The 18,297-nt window shown below is 36.9% G+C and overlaps 2 protein-coding genes across 3 annotated transcripts in view; one reads left to right on the top strand and one right to left on the bottom strand.

Moving 5' to 3' along the window:
• The window catches only part of hp1bp3 (heterochromatin protein 1, binding protein 3), a 167,045-nt gene that overhangs the window by 12,645 nt on the left and 136,103 nt on the right, over positions 1-18,297 (bottom strand). The gene's annotated exons all lie outside the window — the stretch shown is intronic.
• The window catches only part of bsnb (bassoon (presynaptic cytomatrix protein) b), an 88,161-nt gene continuing 74,354 nt past the window's right edge, over positions 4,491-18,297 (top strand). For both annotated transcript variants that reach the window (XM_079857975.1, XM_079857974.1), the window contains exon 1: positions 4,491-4,818. In XM_079857975.1, the coding sequence (XP_079714101.1) occupies positions 4,640-4,818 (179 nt within the window). In that variant the 5' untranslated portion in view covers positions 4,491-4,639. The remainder of the gene's footprint in view (positions 4,819-18,297) is intronic.

Raw genomic sequence — 18,297 nt, 5'->3', positions numbered from 1 at the left:
CGATCCTTCCTCGGCTGGGACATATGAGGAAACCTCCATTCAGAAGACTGATCCTGTTTAACTTGGGTTTAGGTTTGTATTTATTTTTAGGCCTAATGTCATTATTCACTTTTAGAAGCTGCTATCATTACGGTTTTTCTTAGCACTATGATGGATAATGCTTGAGTTCATTATATGTAATTTAATTGATTACTATAAATATAATATATATATATATATATATATATATATATATATATATATATATATATATATATATATATATATAATGTTTTTATTTTAAATGTTTTGTATTTACACACATACACACACAATACTGAACAAGCTAAAGGCTGCAGTGAAAGAAAATATTCGTAAAGATTTTTTGCTAAGACATGGAAGAATTTACGCAAACATGCGTAAATGTAAATAAAAAACAAATGCAAATATTGACTATTTTTACTGTTTTCTAAAATGTAATTATGAATTATTGTAAGAAAAGTGTCCATAGGTCGGGAGGTGTATGTCAGCCAATAACCAATGTCTGCCAACTCTCACTCTTGACCGCTAGATGTCGCCATTGAAGTGGTTTGCTCTCTCTTTATATTGACAGCTCCTGTTCAGCGTGTCACCTTTGTTTGGCTCTGTACAATCGACCGTTAGACTCAGCTCTGCAGTTTTGATACAGTCAGAGTCATTCACAGTGTGAACTGTCATTAGTTTGGGTGTATATTGTCCTAGTCTGTCAATGTTGCTGTTTGGTTCATCTTTAGTTTCTTATTTCTTTTGTTCATTTCCACTTCATTGATAATGAGTTATTGGTGGCTTGCCAGTATACCAGAGGATGTCCAAGACCAATCATCCATTATGAAGAACATCCCAATGGTGCTGCCCTCAATTCCACTCTAACAAAAAGGCTGTTCAGACAAAAATAACCTATTGTCTGATTTTTGTTTGTGCTTCAGTTCTTTACCGTGCATCAGTGTTACAATGGTGTTTGCGTCAAAGATAGGGCTTTTCGTTGAGGTTCAAAAGCTTAGTTTTGGTCCCATTAGAACTTAAATACCTCCTCCAAATTGTTGTAGCTTTCACAACTCTAGCTGAGATGTGATTAAAGTCTTTCTTCATGTTCGTTTGGCATTGCTAGTCACCTTTGTGGTTTTCTTTAATCAAATACTTTTAGTTTTGGCTGATGGCATATACCGGGCAGACTTACAGTCATTACTTTTGAAATTATTAACTACATCAATCAACTTTAGCAGAACCAGTGACTATAGGCGATGTGCTTGACTCTGACTCCAAAGACCTTCCTCTGAAAACGTAACGTTGTAAAAACTTTAGTTTCGTGCACTTTCATAGCAAAATGTATCTTAATACAAAACGCTATGAACTTAGGTTGCACCACAGCTGATATCTCTGCGGCCGACGTGCCTCGTATTTGCTCGTCTCCGTCTCATGCAAGCAGAGATAAAAGCGGACCAGCTGTGTGATCAGGAGCCGCCTGCGAGAGGACTCAGCTGTAGTGAGTGTGCCACCATGCCAAGACTCAGTGCCAGTCAGTCAGCTCCGTTTCAATTAGGTCTCAAAATGAGTTAATCTAATACAGGCCAGGGAGGACCAACTCTGCAAATACGCACTTTCACTTTGCCTATGAACATAGGCTAAAGTAAACACTTCAGTCTTTTCAGGATGATTTTACCAGCACAGATTAAACACGATTGTGGGCTGCACTACTTTGTTAGATTATCGCGTCCTCATAGGCCTTCACCATCCAAGGTCTAACTCAAGACTAAGTCCTTATAATTGTACAAGATGTGATAATTGCTATAATTAGCTGTGCATCCTATTACGTTTTCCTACGTTAAACAATATGGATTAAAGTATTGATTTTTGGCATACCTCATGTGGTTTGTTGAGCAGAGTTGTGCTGTTACTTCTCTTAAAGGGGTGGTTGATTATGATTTCACTTTTTTAACTTTAGTTAGTGTGTGATGTTGCTGTTTGAGCATAAACAACATCTGCAAAGTTCAAAGCAACGGGAGATATTTGCTTTTAAAGAAATTCCTGTTTAAGGACTACAACAAACGGCTGGTAGGGACTACATGACATTCCTCCTGGGTTAGTGACATCACAAACCCTAGAATTTACATAAACTCCGCCCCCTGAACATGATTTATAGATTATCAAGACAGAATATGCTAATCAATGACTAGAAGATAACTACACATAAGCTACATAAATTCACCAACTAACCATTCAGAAATGTCCTATTGCTTCTACATGTTGTCACTTCTTCTTGAGTCTCTCCATCATTGTCTGACTTCGGTTTGAACATAAAAGGCGAAAAGTGTTTGAAATTTTCAGTGCATGTCTGTGTGAGGTAAAAGGACACAAACTGTTGAACCTCCGCCCTCTGTGCCGGGAGCAGCAGCTCATTTGCATTTAAAGGAACAGACTCAAAACTGTTCGTTTTTGCTCACCCTCAAAAAGTGACAATTTTAACATGCTATATAAAAATATCTGGGGTATTTTGAGCTAAAACTTCACATACACACATCAAACACTTATTTTACATCTTGGGAAAAGGGCATTATATCACCCCTTTAAAACCCATTCATTCTGAGGACCTGACCTCCACATTCAGGGTTTTAGACCAGGCTTGCCTTGAAGAACTTGCATGAACCCTTAATCTCTCCTGACCAGTGTCGATACCACTAGTCCCATCTATACTACCAGGTCTCTTATGCTCACTAAGGCTGCATTTATTTGATTAAAAATATAACTTTTCTATTCTAACCTATAATTTTTCTATTTGAATATATTTTAGAATGTAATTTATTCCTGTGATCAAAGCTGAATTTTCAGCATTATTACTCCAGTCTTCAGTGTCACATGATCCTTTACAAGCGGTGTTGGGGTGAGTAACGTGAGTTACATAATCAGGTTACCATTTTTTTTCTCAAGTAACGAGTAAAGTTATGCATTACTTTTAAATTTACTTTTTCAAATAAGTTACGCAAGTTAGGCTGTTTTCCCTTTTATTGACTGACACCTCACCGGTCATGTTGAGAGAAATCTGGACTAAGTGCAGAGGCATTTGTGTGGGCTGTGTGAACATGATGGTTATTTTCGTTCCAGACTAAATGTGAGCATGCATTTACTTGCACAAAAAGAGATCAGAATCAGAAAGAGCTTTATTGCCAAGTGTGCTTGAATACACAAGGAATTTTTCTTGGTACTGAAGCTTCCAGCGCACAAATACAAATACAACAAGGAATATAGTAGTAATATTTAAGTATATGTTAAATACAAGTACTTTATGTATTTAATCTCACTTTATTAACCAATGTCTTTACTGCTGACCCTCGATGAACCAATTCAACCATGCGAATAAGCAATATTATCACATTGTGTAACATAATTCATTACTTTCCATAAAAAGTAACTAAGAAACACAATTAGTTACTTTGTTAGCGAGTAACGCAACATTGTAACACATTACAACTTTCCCCAAAACTGTTCACAAGTAATTCTAATATGCTGATTTAGTGCTCACGAAACATTTCTTATTGTCAATGTTGAAAACAGTTCTGCTGCTTAATATTTTTGTGGAAACCATGATACATTTATGTTCAGGATTCTTTGATGAATAACATTTCAGCATTTTTTGAAAATCGAAACTTATGTAACATTATAAATGTCTTTAATGTCACCTTTGATCAATTTAATGCATCCTTGATGAATAAAACTTACTCCAAACTCTTGAACTAGAAGAGCTTGAGGAAAAAGGCATCAAAGTACTGTCAGTCAGTTTGCAATGCAAGCAAATCTCTGTGTTTTTCTCTCTTTCATTCTCCCTTATTCTATTTTTCATGCAGGTGAAAATGAGATTTTTGCTATAGGATATATAGCAGCCATCTATTAGTGCCACAGTAGTGTCTGTGCACAGCTTGGGATAGAGTCAAAATTAGTATTGATTGAATTTGATTGATTTGAGCAGCTCTGCTTGGGTGTGAAATTACAATTTTGCCATCTGGAAGAGGTCTGGTGACTTTGAAAGAGCACTTTGCCTTTCTTTATTCACTGAGCTCACACTTTCTCTTTCTTAAAATTAACGTTTTGTCCCAAATTGAAATGAACCTGTATTATAATTATTATTGTTATTATGTTTGGGTTATGTTATTTTTCCTTACTGTCACCTTTAGCTTGCTCATTAAATATTTATATAATGTTAAATAATAATGCTAATGTATTTGGGTTAATTTAATGCAGAGTCGCTTATTCTTAGAACACAAAAAATCCAAACGTTGGGATCTCCACTGAAAAATAAATAAAATGACATTAAAAGGTAACTTTTTTCATTATTTCAAGACATCAGTAATCTATGCATTCCTCCAAGGCTTTAGATCTAGGACACAAGCGCGTTCACGCCGCTCCTCCGCCCTGCCTCTGTTCTCTTGCACGCTCCCGGCTCTGCGCGTGCTCGGTCGAGCCCTTCCGCTGGGCGCACGCGTGCGCGCTCCGCCCAGGATGCTGGATTGTAGGTGATGATGGCGGAAGAGGAGCTGCGCTGAGTTTTCTCCCAGTTGTTTGAAATACACCCCTATCAGACGCTAGTCAGCAGATCTCGTCTTTGTCCTCCGTCTCACTCAGAGGGACTATGGGGAATGAAGCGAGCCTCGAAGGAGAGGGCCAGCCGGGGCAACCGGGAGGCGCTGTCCCCACGGCTGGAGCCCCGGCTTCCATTTCAGCACCAGCGGGCGGTGGACAGCTCCACAAGCCGAGCAACGGAGCGCCTGCCGGGGGAATGGGCACCGGACACGGCCCGGGAATGAACAGGTATCCCGAATCATTTCAAAAGCTTCCGGCACATGTATATTTTTGTGATTTCAATGCAATGCTTTGTGCTACACGATATGAGTCTGTGCGGTCTAATCTTGTGCTTTTACATTTAAAATGCCATATTACTTTTAGCCATACTCAGAATCGATAATTATGTTTTTAACTGCCTTGCACTTCACACCCGATGATTTACACCCAATGATATGCATTACCTAAAACTAAGCAAGCCAGTTGTCAGCTAAAAACCTCTATATGTGCATGAGATCAGCAATCAACTAACATATGCTGCACTCATGGGGTTATTTGATCTCTGGCATACTTGATGCATAGATCTATTTACATATGAGCATGCATATGTACATAAGCAGCCATATGAGAATGTTTTGGTTTTGCATGTTTTATTTAGTGTATATTTCCATTCATTACAGACAGTCTGCGCTGTTAGCCTTGCTCTGTCCAGAACCAAGCCACCTATGTTAGTTTCTGAGCTTTAATGGTCTGAATGCATGATTGATGATATTGCAAGATGCATATTAAGCAAGCAGAGATTTTCACATGCATTCATCTATATTTAGTCAATAAATACTTGTGTAAATCTGGTGTCTGATGGTGTAGGGCAGGCTATAGAAGCGAGTCATGGTCTGAGATAATTTGAGGTGTGTCACACTCTTATTGAATAATATAAACCCCAGTTTGCTTTGGCATGATAGTCAGGGCTGTTAAATGAAGTGAAATTATTTGCTTTGTCAACCACGCCTAACAGTGCTGAAATCAAAATGCACTGGTACTGAAATCTCACTGTAAAAGACACTTGAGGGTTCTGAGAGTGCAAGCGTGATGAAATGTTATTATAGCATTAAAAATTGATCAAATTTTGACGAGGATGCACGTGACTCATCTGTTACACGTGCAAGCGAACATCTTTCACTACCTCTCTCTATTCTTCCCCACCCCTCTCTCATCTCCTGTTCTGTCTCTCTTTACAATCTTTAAATAATGCAATGTGTGAATTTTCCTTGCAGATTTAGAATTATTCAAACTTTGTATTGCAATTCACGCTGCTTGCATATTTACTCGATATTGTATTGCAGTGGTTCTCAAGTGGTTTTGCTTCAGGACACAGATTTTACATTGGATATGAAGTGGCGACCCAGCACAGTACCAAAATTGGTTATTGTACAAAAACATCTCTTGGATTTCAATAGTTTCGTGCTCTTGCCAGCCAATAATTCATAGCACAATACGCATTATGATTGGCACAAACTGGTTGGACCCATTTTTATTGTTGTCTGCGTTCACATTGTGAAGCTTTCTTTGTGGTTTTTGGATGAGGGCAGGTCATGAGACTTGCGTTTACAGTAACAGATGAATTTGTGCCAAAATAATAAAAAGTGTGGAGACATGACCTTTAACAACAAAACATATAAGTGTTTTCCTTCTATTTTCAAAGTTGATAAGCCTATTTATTTTCCTATTCTAAATATGCACAATTATATGTTTAGTTGCATCTTATTAAATGCTTTTAGCATTATGTTGCAACCTGCAACCCACTGTTTGAGAATCACTGTTATAATTTGGATAATATTATAATTTGTCTTGCCTCTACAGTAACAGATAGATTTGTGTCCAAATACTCTCTTTAAAAAGGTCATTTTTTCTGGCATCTACGTTTCCATGAAGAAGCTTTAACGTCCGAACCTTTCCATTGCACAAATAGTGGAAAAAGGTTTTTAGATTTGTAAAATGTTCTTTTAAGCACAGTTCACAAGGTTCTTTGGGGAACCTAAAACGGTTCTTCCATTGCATCGCTACGAAAACCCAAAATATGCACAATTAAACAGTGAATTGCATTTGATTAATTGCTTTTAGCATTGTTTCCCTGCAACCCACTGTTATAAATTGGATAATATTATAATCTGACTTGCGTTTGGTCACTGATGAAATTGTGCCCAAATATTGTAAAGTTTGATTTGACGCACAACCCTTGACTTCAACATCAAAACATTTGGGACTCATTTTCTTTTCTGTTGTAAAAGTTGACAAGCCTATTTATTTTCCTGTTCTAAATCTTCTCAATTATACAGTTAGTTGCATTTTATTAATTGCTTTCAGCAGTGCAACCCACTGGTTGAGAATCAATGTTATATACTGGATAAAATGCTAGACATCCTAAGTAAGGCATGTTTTGCATCTTGCACAACTTCGTATCAAGTGTTTTGAAGTGAAGATACACCGTGTAGCCAACCTGAAACATCGATTTACAATGCAATGATGCAAATGAAATGTATTTGTTGCAGGAGGGTGACCTAGCTGTCGGTTTGTTTATAGTCAGGCCTCTCGCAGTAAGACTATATTCTTGATGTCAGCGTTTCTCGATGGCCTGATTGTTTTTTTCAAAAGCTAAAGTTGAATCAGTTCGGACGTGTGAGAAAAGTACAGATGCATTTGTAGGGCATAATGTTCCTGCTGCACGTACTGACTGTCTGTCTGTGTCTGACCGGCATCATTAAAACTCCTGAATGGGTGTGTAGTCGCAGTCGTAGCCTTGCGTGAGTGTTTGAGGGAGAAACAAACCCACCGAGGATATTACTACACGGGCAGGGGAAACATTTGTTTTTCTCATAGGCCGTTCCGAGACTCTTGCATCTTTTTTCTTCTCGCGTCCGTCTCATGTTTTTATTGATGTGCTGAAAAGCCCTGATTTTTCTGTACAATGTCATCCCGTCATACACACACACATAGTGTGTGAAAGGCTGCATCTCTGACTGATGTAATGTCTTATGTACCATATCAAGCCACTTCATCATTCACTGGTAAAGTGTGTGTGATGCCTACAGATGAGGCGAGACCTTGTGCTAATCTCCTCATGGGTTTCTTACGCTCTGGAATCTTTTAAAACGAGTTTTAAAGTTTGCTGAAGCAGGTCTTTAAAATCATTTCACAGCATTGCGGTCGGCTTGGTAAAACTGTATACTTAAGTCATAATAATAACTACATTTTTCTGTAACTGAGCTTTTTTAAAGTATAATGTACATTTCTAGTAACAAGCTAATCACATGCTCTCGCGAACTGCCTGGTGAAGCCTGATTCAATTTAGTGAGTCATTTCATTTGGGTTATTTCAATGAACTGGATTTATTTGAATGACTCAGTTGTACTCAGTCTATTTTACTTTTTTCCCAACTTAATTTTGCAGTGAAATAAATATCTAGTTAAATGTTGTGGATAAGTACTGCTCAAAAGTTTGAGGCCGTTTTTTAAAATGTTTTTGAAATAAGTCTCTTCTGCTTGCCAAGGCCTTATTTATTATATCAAATATACAGTAAAAACACTAATATTGTGAAATATTATTGCAATTTGTTTTCTATTTGCTTATATTTTAAAAATGTAATTTATTCCTGTGATCAAATCTGAATTTTCAGCATCTGCAGTCTTTAGTGTCACATGATCCTTCAGAAATCATTATATTATGCTGATTTCATTAACATTTTTGAGAAACTATGATATATTGTTTTCAGGATTTTTTGTTGTATAGAAAGTTCAAAAGAACTGCATTTATTTTTAAATTTAAATCTTTTGTAACATTATAAATACATTTACTTAAAGATACACTGTGTAATTTTTTAAGTTGATTCTTAGCAAAAAACACTTTGTTCTTTCAAAAGGATATGTGCTCATTAATGTGTAATTACTTCTACCAACTAATCAAGTATTCTCGTAAGCGTAGAATCTGGCATTTAGAATACATACGAGCGAGTCGCTCGAATGGCGGCAGCCATGTTGCGCCTCCATCTTGAAAATACATTAGCCAAAGAGGGACATACCTGGAAATTCAAGCTTCGCCTTTGGCGTTTTGACACTCAGTGGCACCGTGACGAATGCGAGGGGGAGATTACTCGCGACTGCCGGCAGATTTGAATTAATACAGCCACCGTAGGAGTTAAAACGCCCTCGGAATGGGAGGGGCTAGAAAGTAATATTCATTTATTAGTCATAAACAATTTCACCCCTAGATGGGAGAAAATCCTACACAGTGTAGCTTTAATTACTTTTGATCAATGTAATGAATTGCTGAATAAAAGTATTCATTTCTTTCCAAACAAATTTTACTTTTCCCAAACTTTTAAACAGTAGAGTAAATAATGGTGATATTTAGTTTTATGTAATATATTTAGTTTTATTTTGAGTATATTAACTATAATTCATTATTTTTGGTTTTCAGCTTGTAGTGAAGTTTACTACTAAAGTATAGTTTGACTGCTTGAATTACTAGTCTAGTTTCAAATCTTTCCTAGCAATCTTTCCAGTATTACAAACAGTCTTGTGTTTCCATATCATATTTAAGCTTTAAAATAAAACAGTTTCATTAAGATTGCATTATGTAGCTATATAGTTGCATGAATCTAATCACTTGGGGAAGCAGTCAGTTTCAAAATCGACATGTTTGAAAATGTTCATGGCACAAACTCAGAATGTTTCCTTTTGATTGACGGCCAAAATGAGGAACCAGAAGCTATTAGTGTGTTTGTATGGACTTTTAAGAGGAGTGTGTAGGTGTTGTTTGTGCTATTAGTGAAACACGGATGAAGAGAAAGACAGGAGGAATGAGGGAGATGGATGGAGAGACAGAAGAGGATCCGACGCTTTATTTCCCAGCAGATGGGATAGGAACATTGCTGTCTTAGCCGCCAAACATCACCCCCATAAAAGGGACCTGAATTGTAATGACATAGAAATCGAATAAATGTTCTCCGTGAGCCTGCGGCATTCTTTTAGCGTTCTCTTTACGCTCCCGCTCAGAGTCTTTAAACCTCCCCATTTATTAAGCCTTGGAAGAAAACAGATACAATATAGTGATGCACGCCGGCCCACATGTCGAAAGGCCAATTTTAAAAAGGTTAATGCCACATCTTCCCATTTCAGACCTCTTCCATCAAATGACACTTAATCTTTAGTTGTTCACGGTTCCCCGGCCTTCAAACCTTACTGTACCAGCATGACATCTTCATTGTATGTCAGCATAGTAATTGTGGTCTGTATTGCAGAATAGTATAGTATAGTATAGGCATATAGTACTCCACACCAGCCAAAATATTAACACCAAAATATTCACCCAACATAGATCTCTATGTAAACTGAATCCATTATAAATTGTAAATGTATTCAGCTTTCTGCAACAATTTTTTATTTGATTTTCTAGACTATTTTAAGTCATAAAGTGGGTGGGATATATTAAAATTGAGCATGGCTTTGGCAGGCATGTATTGTGATTCTAAGCGGGTCCTAGGGTGCCTGAGTCTTCCCCTGCTCTACGGCGCCCCACAGTCCAATGTAAATCTGTGGTGAATAGTAGAGATCTGAATAAATTCCAGCCATTTCACTCTAAACCAATGTACAGTTGGAAAACGGAATAAAACTCAAGTGTTTGAGCAACTGAACACACATCTGCAACCCATATTGCTCCGTGACGTGTCAACGGTCGCTTTTGCAAGGTGGTATTTATAGCTTTAGATTCTAGAGAGCATCTGATTGGACAGAAGATGTGATCAGAAGCTGAAGTCTGCGGTGATGTCATAAAAATCCGTGATCCATTTTAGCGAAGTGTGAGACTGTAAGTTTTGACTGCTTATATCTCCTAAATGTGGATTTTGTTATTGGTTTGGAACACACCAGCTTATTCATAACCTTACGGCTAACATATTCATACTAAAAGCTAAAAAAAAAATTGATTTCAGGGGACCTTTAACGGGAATGAAAGCGAGGCTGTGAGGGATAGACATACATCTCTTGAGTGGTTGTACTGTTATGTGTTTTTGGATTGTTCTGCTTATGAAACGCTGCCAAAATTTCTTTCCTAGAAATTTTCCTAGAAAATTATAAGTGATCTAGGAGCTTTATACAGTTTTTTAAGTCTATCCTTCACAGCCTCGCTTTCATACCTGTCATGGCGCTGATCTAAATAAGGTCTATTGAGGCAGATTTGAGACCGGCCCGCTTATTTTCACGTTACCACACAGATATTTTTCTTATAAAAATGCATCGCTTGGCTTCAGAAGGCATTTATTAACTCCCTGGAGCCGTATGGATTACTTTGATGATGGATAGATGCACTTTTTTGGGGCTTAAAAATCTAAGGTGCCTTTCACTCCCATTATAAAGCTGGGAAGAGCCAGGATTTTTTTTTTATATATATAACTGTTTCTTATATAAGATTGTGTTTGGCTGAAAGAAGAAAGTCATATACACCTAGGATGGCTTGAGGGTGAGTAAATTATGGGATCATTTTCATATTTGGGTGAACTAACCCTTTAAAGCCTGTCAATCAAAATTAGAGTGCCACCCTCAGGCTGAATAACGACATTAGATCTCTCTCAAAAGTGTGTCTGCATGTGTTCAGTGATTTTCAATATAAAGCTTACAAAATGTTCATCATAAACTAGCTCTAAAACCCAGAATCTGCCCTTACCTTTACAGTCAGGAGCTCCACACTAAAGTATAGTGCACCACACTAGAGTAAAGTACTCTAAGAGTTTAGTTCTATACACCCTGAATATTCTGGGTTCAGTACAAGTTCATCTCAATTGACAGCAAATGTGGCATAATGTTGATTACCACAAAAAGTCATTTCAACTTAACCTGTCATGGTTATGGTGAGGCACTTACAAGGGAAGTGAAATTCAGAAATGAAAAAAAAACATTGTTTATATTTGTTTCTGCACTATTGAACGAGATTGAGTATTGTAACATTGTAAGTGCCTCACTGTAACCCAGATTTTCTCCTTTTTAAAAGAGTAGAAGGCATAAGTTGACATTAATTGTGCGGTAATCAGCTTTATGCCACAAATGACAATGACTTGTCTTGTACTGCACTACAGGAGTATAGGACTCCACACAGAAGTATAGTATAGCTCTTTTCACACGAGTCCTCGTAGGACTGTATCTCGAGCGAGAGGAGACACGAATTGAATTTGTCAGGCTTCACCCATGTCTGTTCTTCTCATGTGGAGCTGACTCCCACTGGTTCTGTACTCTCCTTCTGTCACTCTGTGACTCATCAGAGGTGTTAACACAGTAGAGAGAGGAGTGAAGGGGACTGCTCAGCACTACAGATCCAAATGAATCTGATCCAGCAGACATGGCTGTCTAAGGCTGCTGTTTGCCCCTTTATGGACTGCAGAGAGAAGAGAGAATCACAGTTACTGTTCGCTCGTGCTCGGGGAAACACTTAAGCCCCTTTGTACATGCGATTGTGCCCAATTTAGGATTTTATGTAGAGTGGTAGGATTAAAGTATTGTCATGCTGCATACAGATTTGATCAATGTAAAGCTGCGTTCAGAGGGAAACATGTCAAAGTGAGCTGGTCATGTGATGCATAGGTTCCACATGAGAATATACCGTAGACTTCTGTTTTTATATAATTATAAGGTAATTAATTTAATTTAATTTATATATATTTTATAGGTAATTATAAGTCCGTCCATCCATCCTCCGTTCGTCCATTCTTCCATCCATTCGTCCATCCATCCATCCATCCATCCATCCATCCATCCATCCATCCTTCCATCCTTCCATCCAACCATTCATCCGTCCGTCCGTAAGCCCACACATATAATAATGGACATGGCAAAACACGTGAATTTACTTATACACTATAATTTGGGGACAAAATTATGCTCAGAACTAAGCCAAATCTGATAAAACCGTCCTTTGGGAACCTCTAGGATTGCCCTCAATTTGAAAAACATAAATAACTAAAAAATAAAGAATAAATAAGAAAGAATAAAAATATTTATTTCTTTAAATTAATAGTAATGATAAAGGGGAAAAAAAGACATAAAAATAATTTTTGAAAATAAATGTACATTTGTGTAACTGTGTGCATATTTTCTGCATATGCAATTTTGTTTTATTAAATCATCTTTATATTAATGCAAAAGTTTTCTTAAGCAGGTAACTTTTGAAAAAAATTATTAATGCCAAAATTGTTCGTTGTGATGGAAATTTCTACACACCTGAGGAAAACTCTTTATTAAATTAATATTATTATTAATATCATTATTACAATTCCGGGTAAGTCCATAGTAATTATAATTAGGTATATATAAAAAACAAAACAATAAATGTCTATGGTATGTCCTTATTTGGAGAGTCAAGCATGTACACATCCGTATTATTTCTTTACTGTATATCTATATTTCTATTCGAGCAGATAGATGGTCTTGTGAGTTGTCTGAGAGTGAAATGTCATAATATCCAAATTTGCCATGCATTTTAAATAGAATGACCACCGAAAGTACAATGATTACCTGCATTGAGAGACAGAGTAGAAATTGCTAATCAGTGATCCATTATGTTTTTTATTATTTCTGCATTCGTAGATAATTACCTGAGCACTAGACAATTATAAGGAGTACATGCTTCAGTTAATGACACAATCAGTCATTGCAGACACAATAAGTTCTTGATTAAACACAAGTTATGGTGTATCGAATCACCCTGTCAATAACCATGGCCCTGCTTGTTTTACTCACTAACATTTAAAGTTTAAATCTGTAAAGCACGTGTGACAGACGTGACTCAAGGGTATGTCAGCAAACAATGTTACAGCATCCCTGTGTGTATAGCCTCTGTCCTAGGCTTTATACACTAACATGGGGTCTGAAAGAGAAGTCTCTTATGCTCACAGTATTTAATCAAATATACAGTAAAAACAGCAACATTGGGAAATATTATTACAATTAAAAGTAGGTGTTTTCTATTGTAATATATTCTAGAATGTAATTTATTCCTGCGATGGCAAATCTAAATTTTCAGCTTCATTACTCCAGTCTTCAGTTTCACATGATCCTTCAGAAATCTTTCTATGCTGATTTGCTGCTTAAAGGTGCAGTATGTGATTTCCGAGAATCGTTGTTGAACACTGTTGACGTTTGAAATCAACCCAAACAAACACACCCCTCCCTTCATTGCTCCGCCCCCGAAATGCACGAACACGCAATGCAAGAGTGGATGTCTCTTTATCATAGCTGAAAAGCAGCAAAATAATGCTTCACGAAAAATAAAGTGAAGATGACAAACGGACGAAAAGGAAGCACACAAGTTTTAACACATTTTTGATTATTTGATTTTGTTTGTAGTGTTTAATTGACGCCCCAAACCAGCCAGGAATTCAAATCTTTTCACAAATGACTGTAACCTTTTCTGAGTCTTGAACATCCGTCCTGTTGCAGATGGTACTTTTAAAGATGGTATATTATGCTTCTTTTTTTATTTTATTTTGCTGTTTGACTTTGACTTTGTCAATTTTGTTTGGAAAGCTTCAAAGCACAAAGTAATTTCAAAGGGACTTCTTCTCTATATCAGTGCTAATGAGTTATAAGTAGTGTGTTTTTGCCATGTCCAAGTGTTAGTTTTTACACCTGAGAAGCAGAAACTCATGGCAGTGGAATGGGGCGTGACATTTCCCAAACAAGCTTGAAGCGGTTGGCCAATCACAACACACTTGTCCAGCCAACCAATCAGAGCAGATCCCAATTTTCACAAGGAGAGGCTTCATGGAGACAGGAATCAAACAGAGCGTTACTGACAGATTGGAAAGAGAGGTGCTGCAACAATGTCTAATATGTGAAAAATAATGTGTTTTTTGAACATTCAAGCATGAAAACCTTTTCTAGTAGAACCCAAAAACAAAATCAAGAAAAGGGCATAATACGAGCTCTTTAATATTCAGGTTGTGAGGAATTAGACCTTTTAAAATATTATTTAGCTGTCCTGTCATTGTTCTGACTTTTGAGCATGGACATTACAGGAAGCTTGATTTAGCATCGAGTGCGTTTACCCTCTAGCTGTTCTCTTTACTGTTAATTCACTCTCTATTGAATCTTTCTCTCCCCTGCCCAGGCTCCAGGATTTCAGTAAGGATAAATTCAATGCATATTGATATGAGCAATATCTCAGAGTGCATTGGGTGCATAGTTCTTCTTATTTTAATAAAGATATTATGAAATGCCCTCAGCAGAAATCTATCAGCCATGTGATGAAAAGTGTGATGAATTTGTCAGTGAGTTTATTTCTGCCACAGAGAATATATCCTAAAGCATTTGTATATGTTGTATGTTATTTAAAACTACTGTCGCAGTGATTATTCTAGACTTCAGTGAAATTAAATGAACTTTAATCTCAAATGAACTTTAAATAGGCTTCTCATATTTTACTCTTGAGAAAAGGCCTCACAGGTCTCCTGGTATAGTTTCAGAAAAGATCTCAAGAATGTCTCAAACTGTGCTCTGATTTGGCGAGATACCTGCAGTATGCAGTCTGAAGTCAGAAATCTCAATATGACCACAAACATTTTTCATCAAATTGTTCCTAAAACAAATAACCTGCATGCCAACAGTTGTCCCATATGCTCATATATTACAGTGCATGCATTTGCTTCTCTCAGGGACAGGCAGAGAGTTTCTCAGAGGCAATATATAGGCAATTTTGCCTATATTTGGACTTCATTTTACCTAATATGAAACGGTAAATCAATATGCAGTCCATAAATAATAGCAAATTACTTACCATTAAAACTAGTGCTTTCAGGTCAATTCATGTCCGATTTTTAAGCGACACAATTCAATATTACAATTAAACATTTCGCAGATCAAGATCCCCACACAAATGCAAACTCTTCTGTCCATTTGGACTGTAAAGAATGATAATCATCTTTTTTTTCTTTTAGCTATTTCTGCTTTGTTAAAATACTGTAAACAGACAGTGGCTATGTAGTTTGCAACCAATTAATATATAAGACTGGGAAATTACTCCACTTCACATTGTCTAAGGAAATTTGAGCTTGTTGTGCCACATCATGAATGGTTGGTGTATTAAACAAGAAAATGAAATTACATATTATTTTTAACCCTCTGGTACTGTTCGCGTATCGGCCAAAAATGACAGAATGTTTTATTATTTCAATGAAATGATTGTAGTATATTTTAGTTCAATAATGTATTTTTATTTTATATTTTGTATTTTGAGGGGATTTAATGGTTCTAAATTATATTTATGCAGTAGTTATAATTCATTTATTAACTTTTTGAGCATAGGCCTGAAAATGTAATTTACAACTTAAACGGTCATAAATCTTGAATGCTTTGGAAAAATGCACAAAATACCATTTTCAATTTTTTATATGAAATATATATTTTCTAAAACTGAGAAAATCAAAGTCATAAATCTAAACAAGCTGTTTTCCAAATTTGAGGTTGATATCTCAAAAAATTAGCTTTCAGTAAGAATTTGTGCGCAGTACCAAACATTTCCAATAGATGAAATTCGTCTCTCATTCATTTCCAATGCTGTAATTTTTGACTGCGAACAACACAAGTCTGACTACTTCTTTTTTAGGACAATTTAACCTTTTCAAATCATGTCCATGATTTTCACACAGCAAGTGCCAAAACCTTTACCAAGTTTTGTACCATTCCACTGTAGTAAAATAATAATAATAATAATAATAATTCTGTCAAAAACAAATATCCCATTTATTCTCGCATTCAAAATCAACATATTTTTGTAATCGATTGCATTGATGTATCGTTCCAGCCCTAATTTATAATTTAGCTTTCTACATTTTTTTAAATGGCTCAAGGCTTGATCTGCAATGACTGAAACAAAGCAAGTCAAGTGTTAGCAATTGGCACTGAGTCACACCAGTGGGAAATGTAAGGGTGGAGTTGACATTTGTTTTTCACAACATTTTGACCTGGGGTTGAGAAAGACTTTTAACGATTAAAATTGATGCCCTTTACCTTGAAATATGCTGAAAGATCATAAATGTACCATTGGAAATAGTACCTGTAAGCCTTTCCCTCTGAGTCGAACTGTTTCGAAGTCAATATAGTGTCCAAATTGAATGTTGGGAAGGAACTTTGGATCCCTAGTTGGACTGAGATTAAATTTCTTTGCAGAATACAAAGCTGACACTGAAATAATGAGCTTTTCTCCCTCTTTGGCGCGTCTCGGTTGATTCAGACCTTGGTAATAATGGCTTTAGATGAAGCGGGATGGGAAAGACGGCCTGATTTTCTGGCGTTGAAGTTTCACTTGAAGTTTTAGGGCAGCATATAATGAGGGACCAGGTGCTGGAAATATTCCTGGACAGACAACAGAGCAAGACACACACACACACACACACACACACACACACACACACACACACACACACACACACACACACACACACACACACACACACACACACACACACACACACACACACACACACACACTTCTCAGCCTGACTCACTGTTACTGTGAAACCTGCTATTTTAGTTCTCACACGCTTTTCTCGTTTCTCAGAATCTGACAGAGGAAGTGTAAGCTTTTGAAGTGTCTTGTGTGTACATTCGAGGCTCTCTGTGTGTACCCGTGCGCTGGTGTGTTAGCCGGGCTCTCCGGAGACGTTGTTATGACCATAGAGAAAGCTGAGAATCCATTCTAATTGCTCACTAATCCCAGCACCAGCCTGTGGAAGAAAGAAGAAGAGAAAATCATTACTGCTGTTGACATGTGATAAACGACCTCAGAGTAGCAGAAAGTCTGCACTAACCCTCTCATGCCTTTATAGGCAACTTAGGGACAAAAAACAGAAAAAGAGGCCAAGAAAGGGTTCAACAAAAGCTTAAGTGATAGTTAGAAAGCAAGCAGCTGTAAATGTGAGAAAGCATAGGACTCGTAAATATGTAATTGAACGAAAATGTGGATATTAGGTAAGCTCAGTAAAACAAACCACAATACCTCATTCACATGTAAATTTGATCATGAATAAAACATACAAGTAGACAGAAACAGTCATGCAATGATCAAAAGTTTCTTTATGACACACTCCATGACTCACATTCGTACTAAAGCAGTTCATCTTTAAACAGGACACACATTCAGCATCTCTTTCTTGGGTAATAATGTTGTTTTCTAAAGGCTTCGGAATTATAGGTTCAGTTATGTCAGCTCTGGGATTTCCATAATGGTTATTGATCACCATTGACAGTTATTTTGAGTGGAACGACATTAAATAGCTCATTAGAGAATATTGATTAAATGCTTAAGTACGTTCACAGCTCTTATTCTTTCCGGCTTCTCCAAAAGCGTCAACAGAAAATCGCTCACAAACGAACTTACAGCATGATGTAGTGCGGCGACGCCGACGATGTGATAAAACGGCCACTGGCAGATTTTTAAGATTCTTGTGCTGGAATGTGTGTGTGAGTTTGTGTTTGAAGTAAACAGCAGTTCCATTAAAATGGTTCCATTGAAAGGATTTCTTTGAATAAAGCATTCAATCACCTGTGAGTTCTCCTTCATGGTCGATTTCTGCATCTGTCATCCAACTATTTTGCTGGCTTTTTCCAAATTTTGCCACAGATGTTCTCTTATGGAGAGCCATCTTGAACTTTCTATCTGTCTGTTATCTGATATTTCGCAATAAAA

Source organism: Squalius cephalus (genome assembly GCF_949319135.1).
Source record: "Squalius cephalus genome assembly, chromosome: 22".
Classification (NCBI taxonomy): Eukaryota; Metazoa; Chordata; class Actinopteri; order Cypriniformes; family Leuciscidae; genus Squalius; species Squalius cephalus.
The sequence above is the reverse complement of the archived record's forward strand: the minus strand, read 5'-3'. Positions and strand labels throughout refer to the sequence as shown.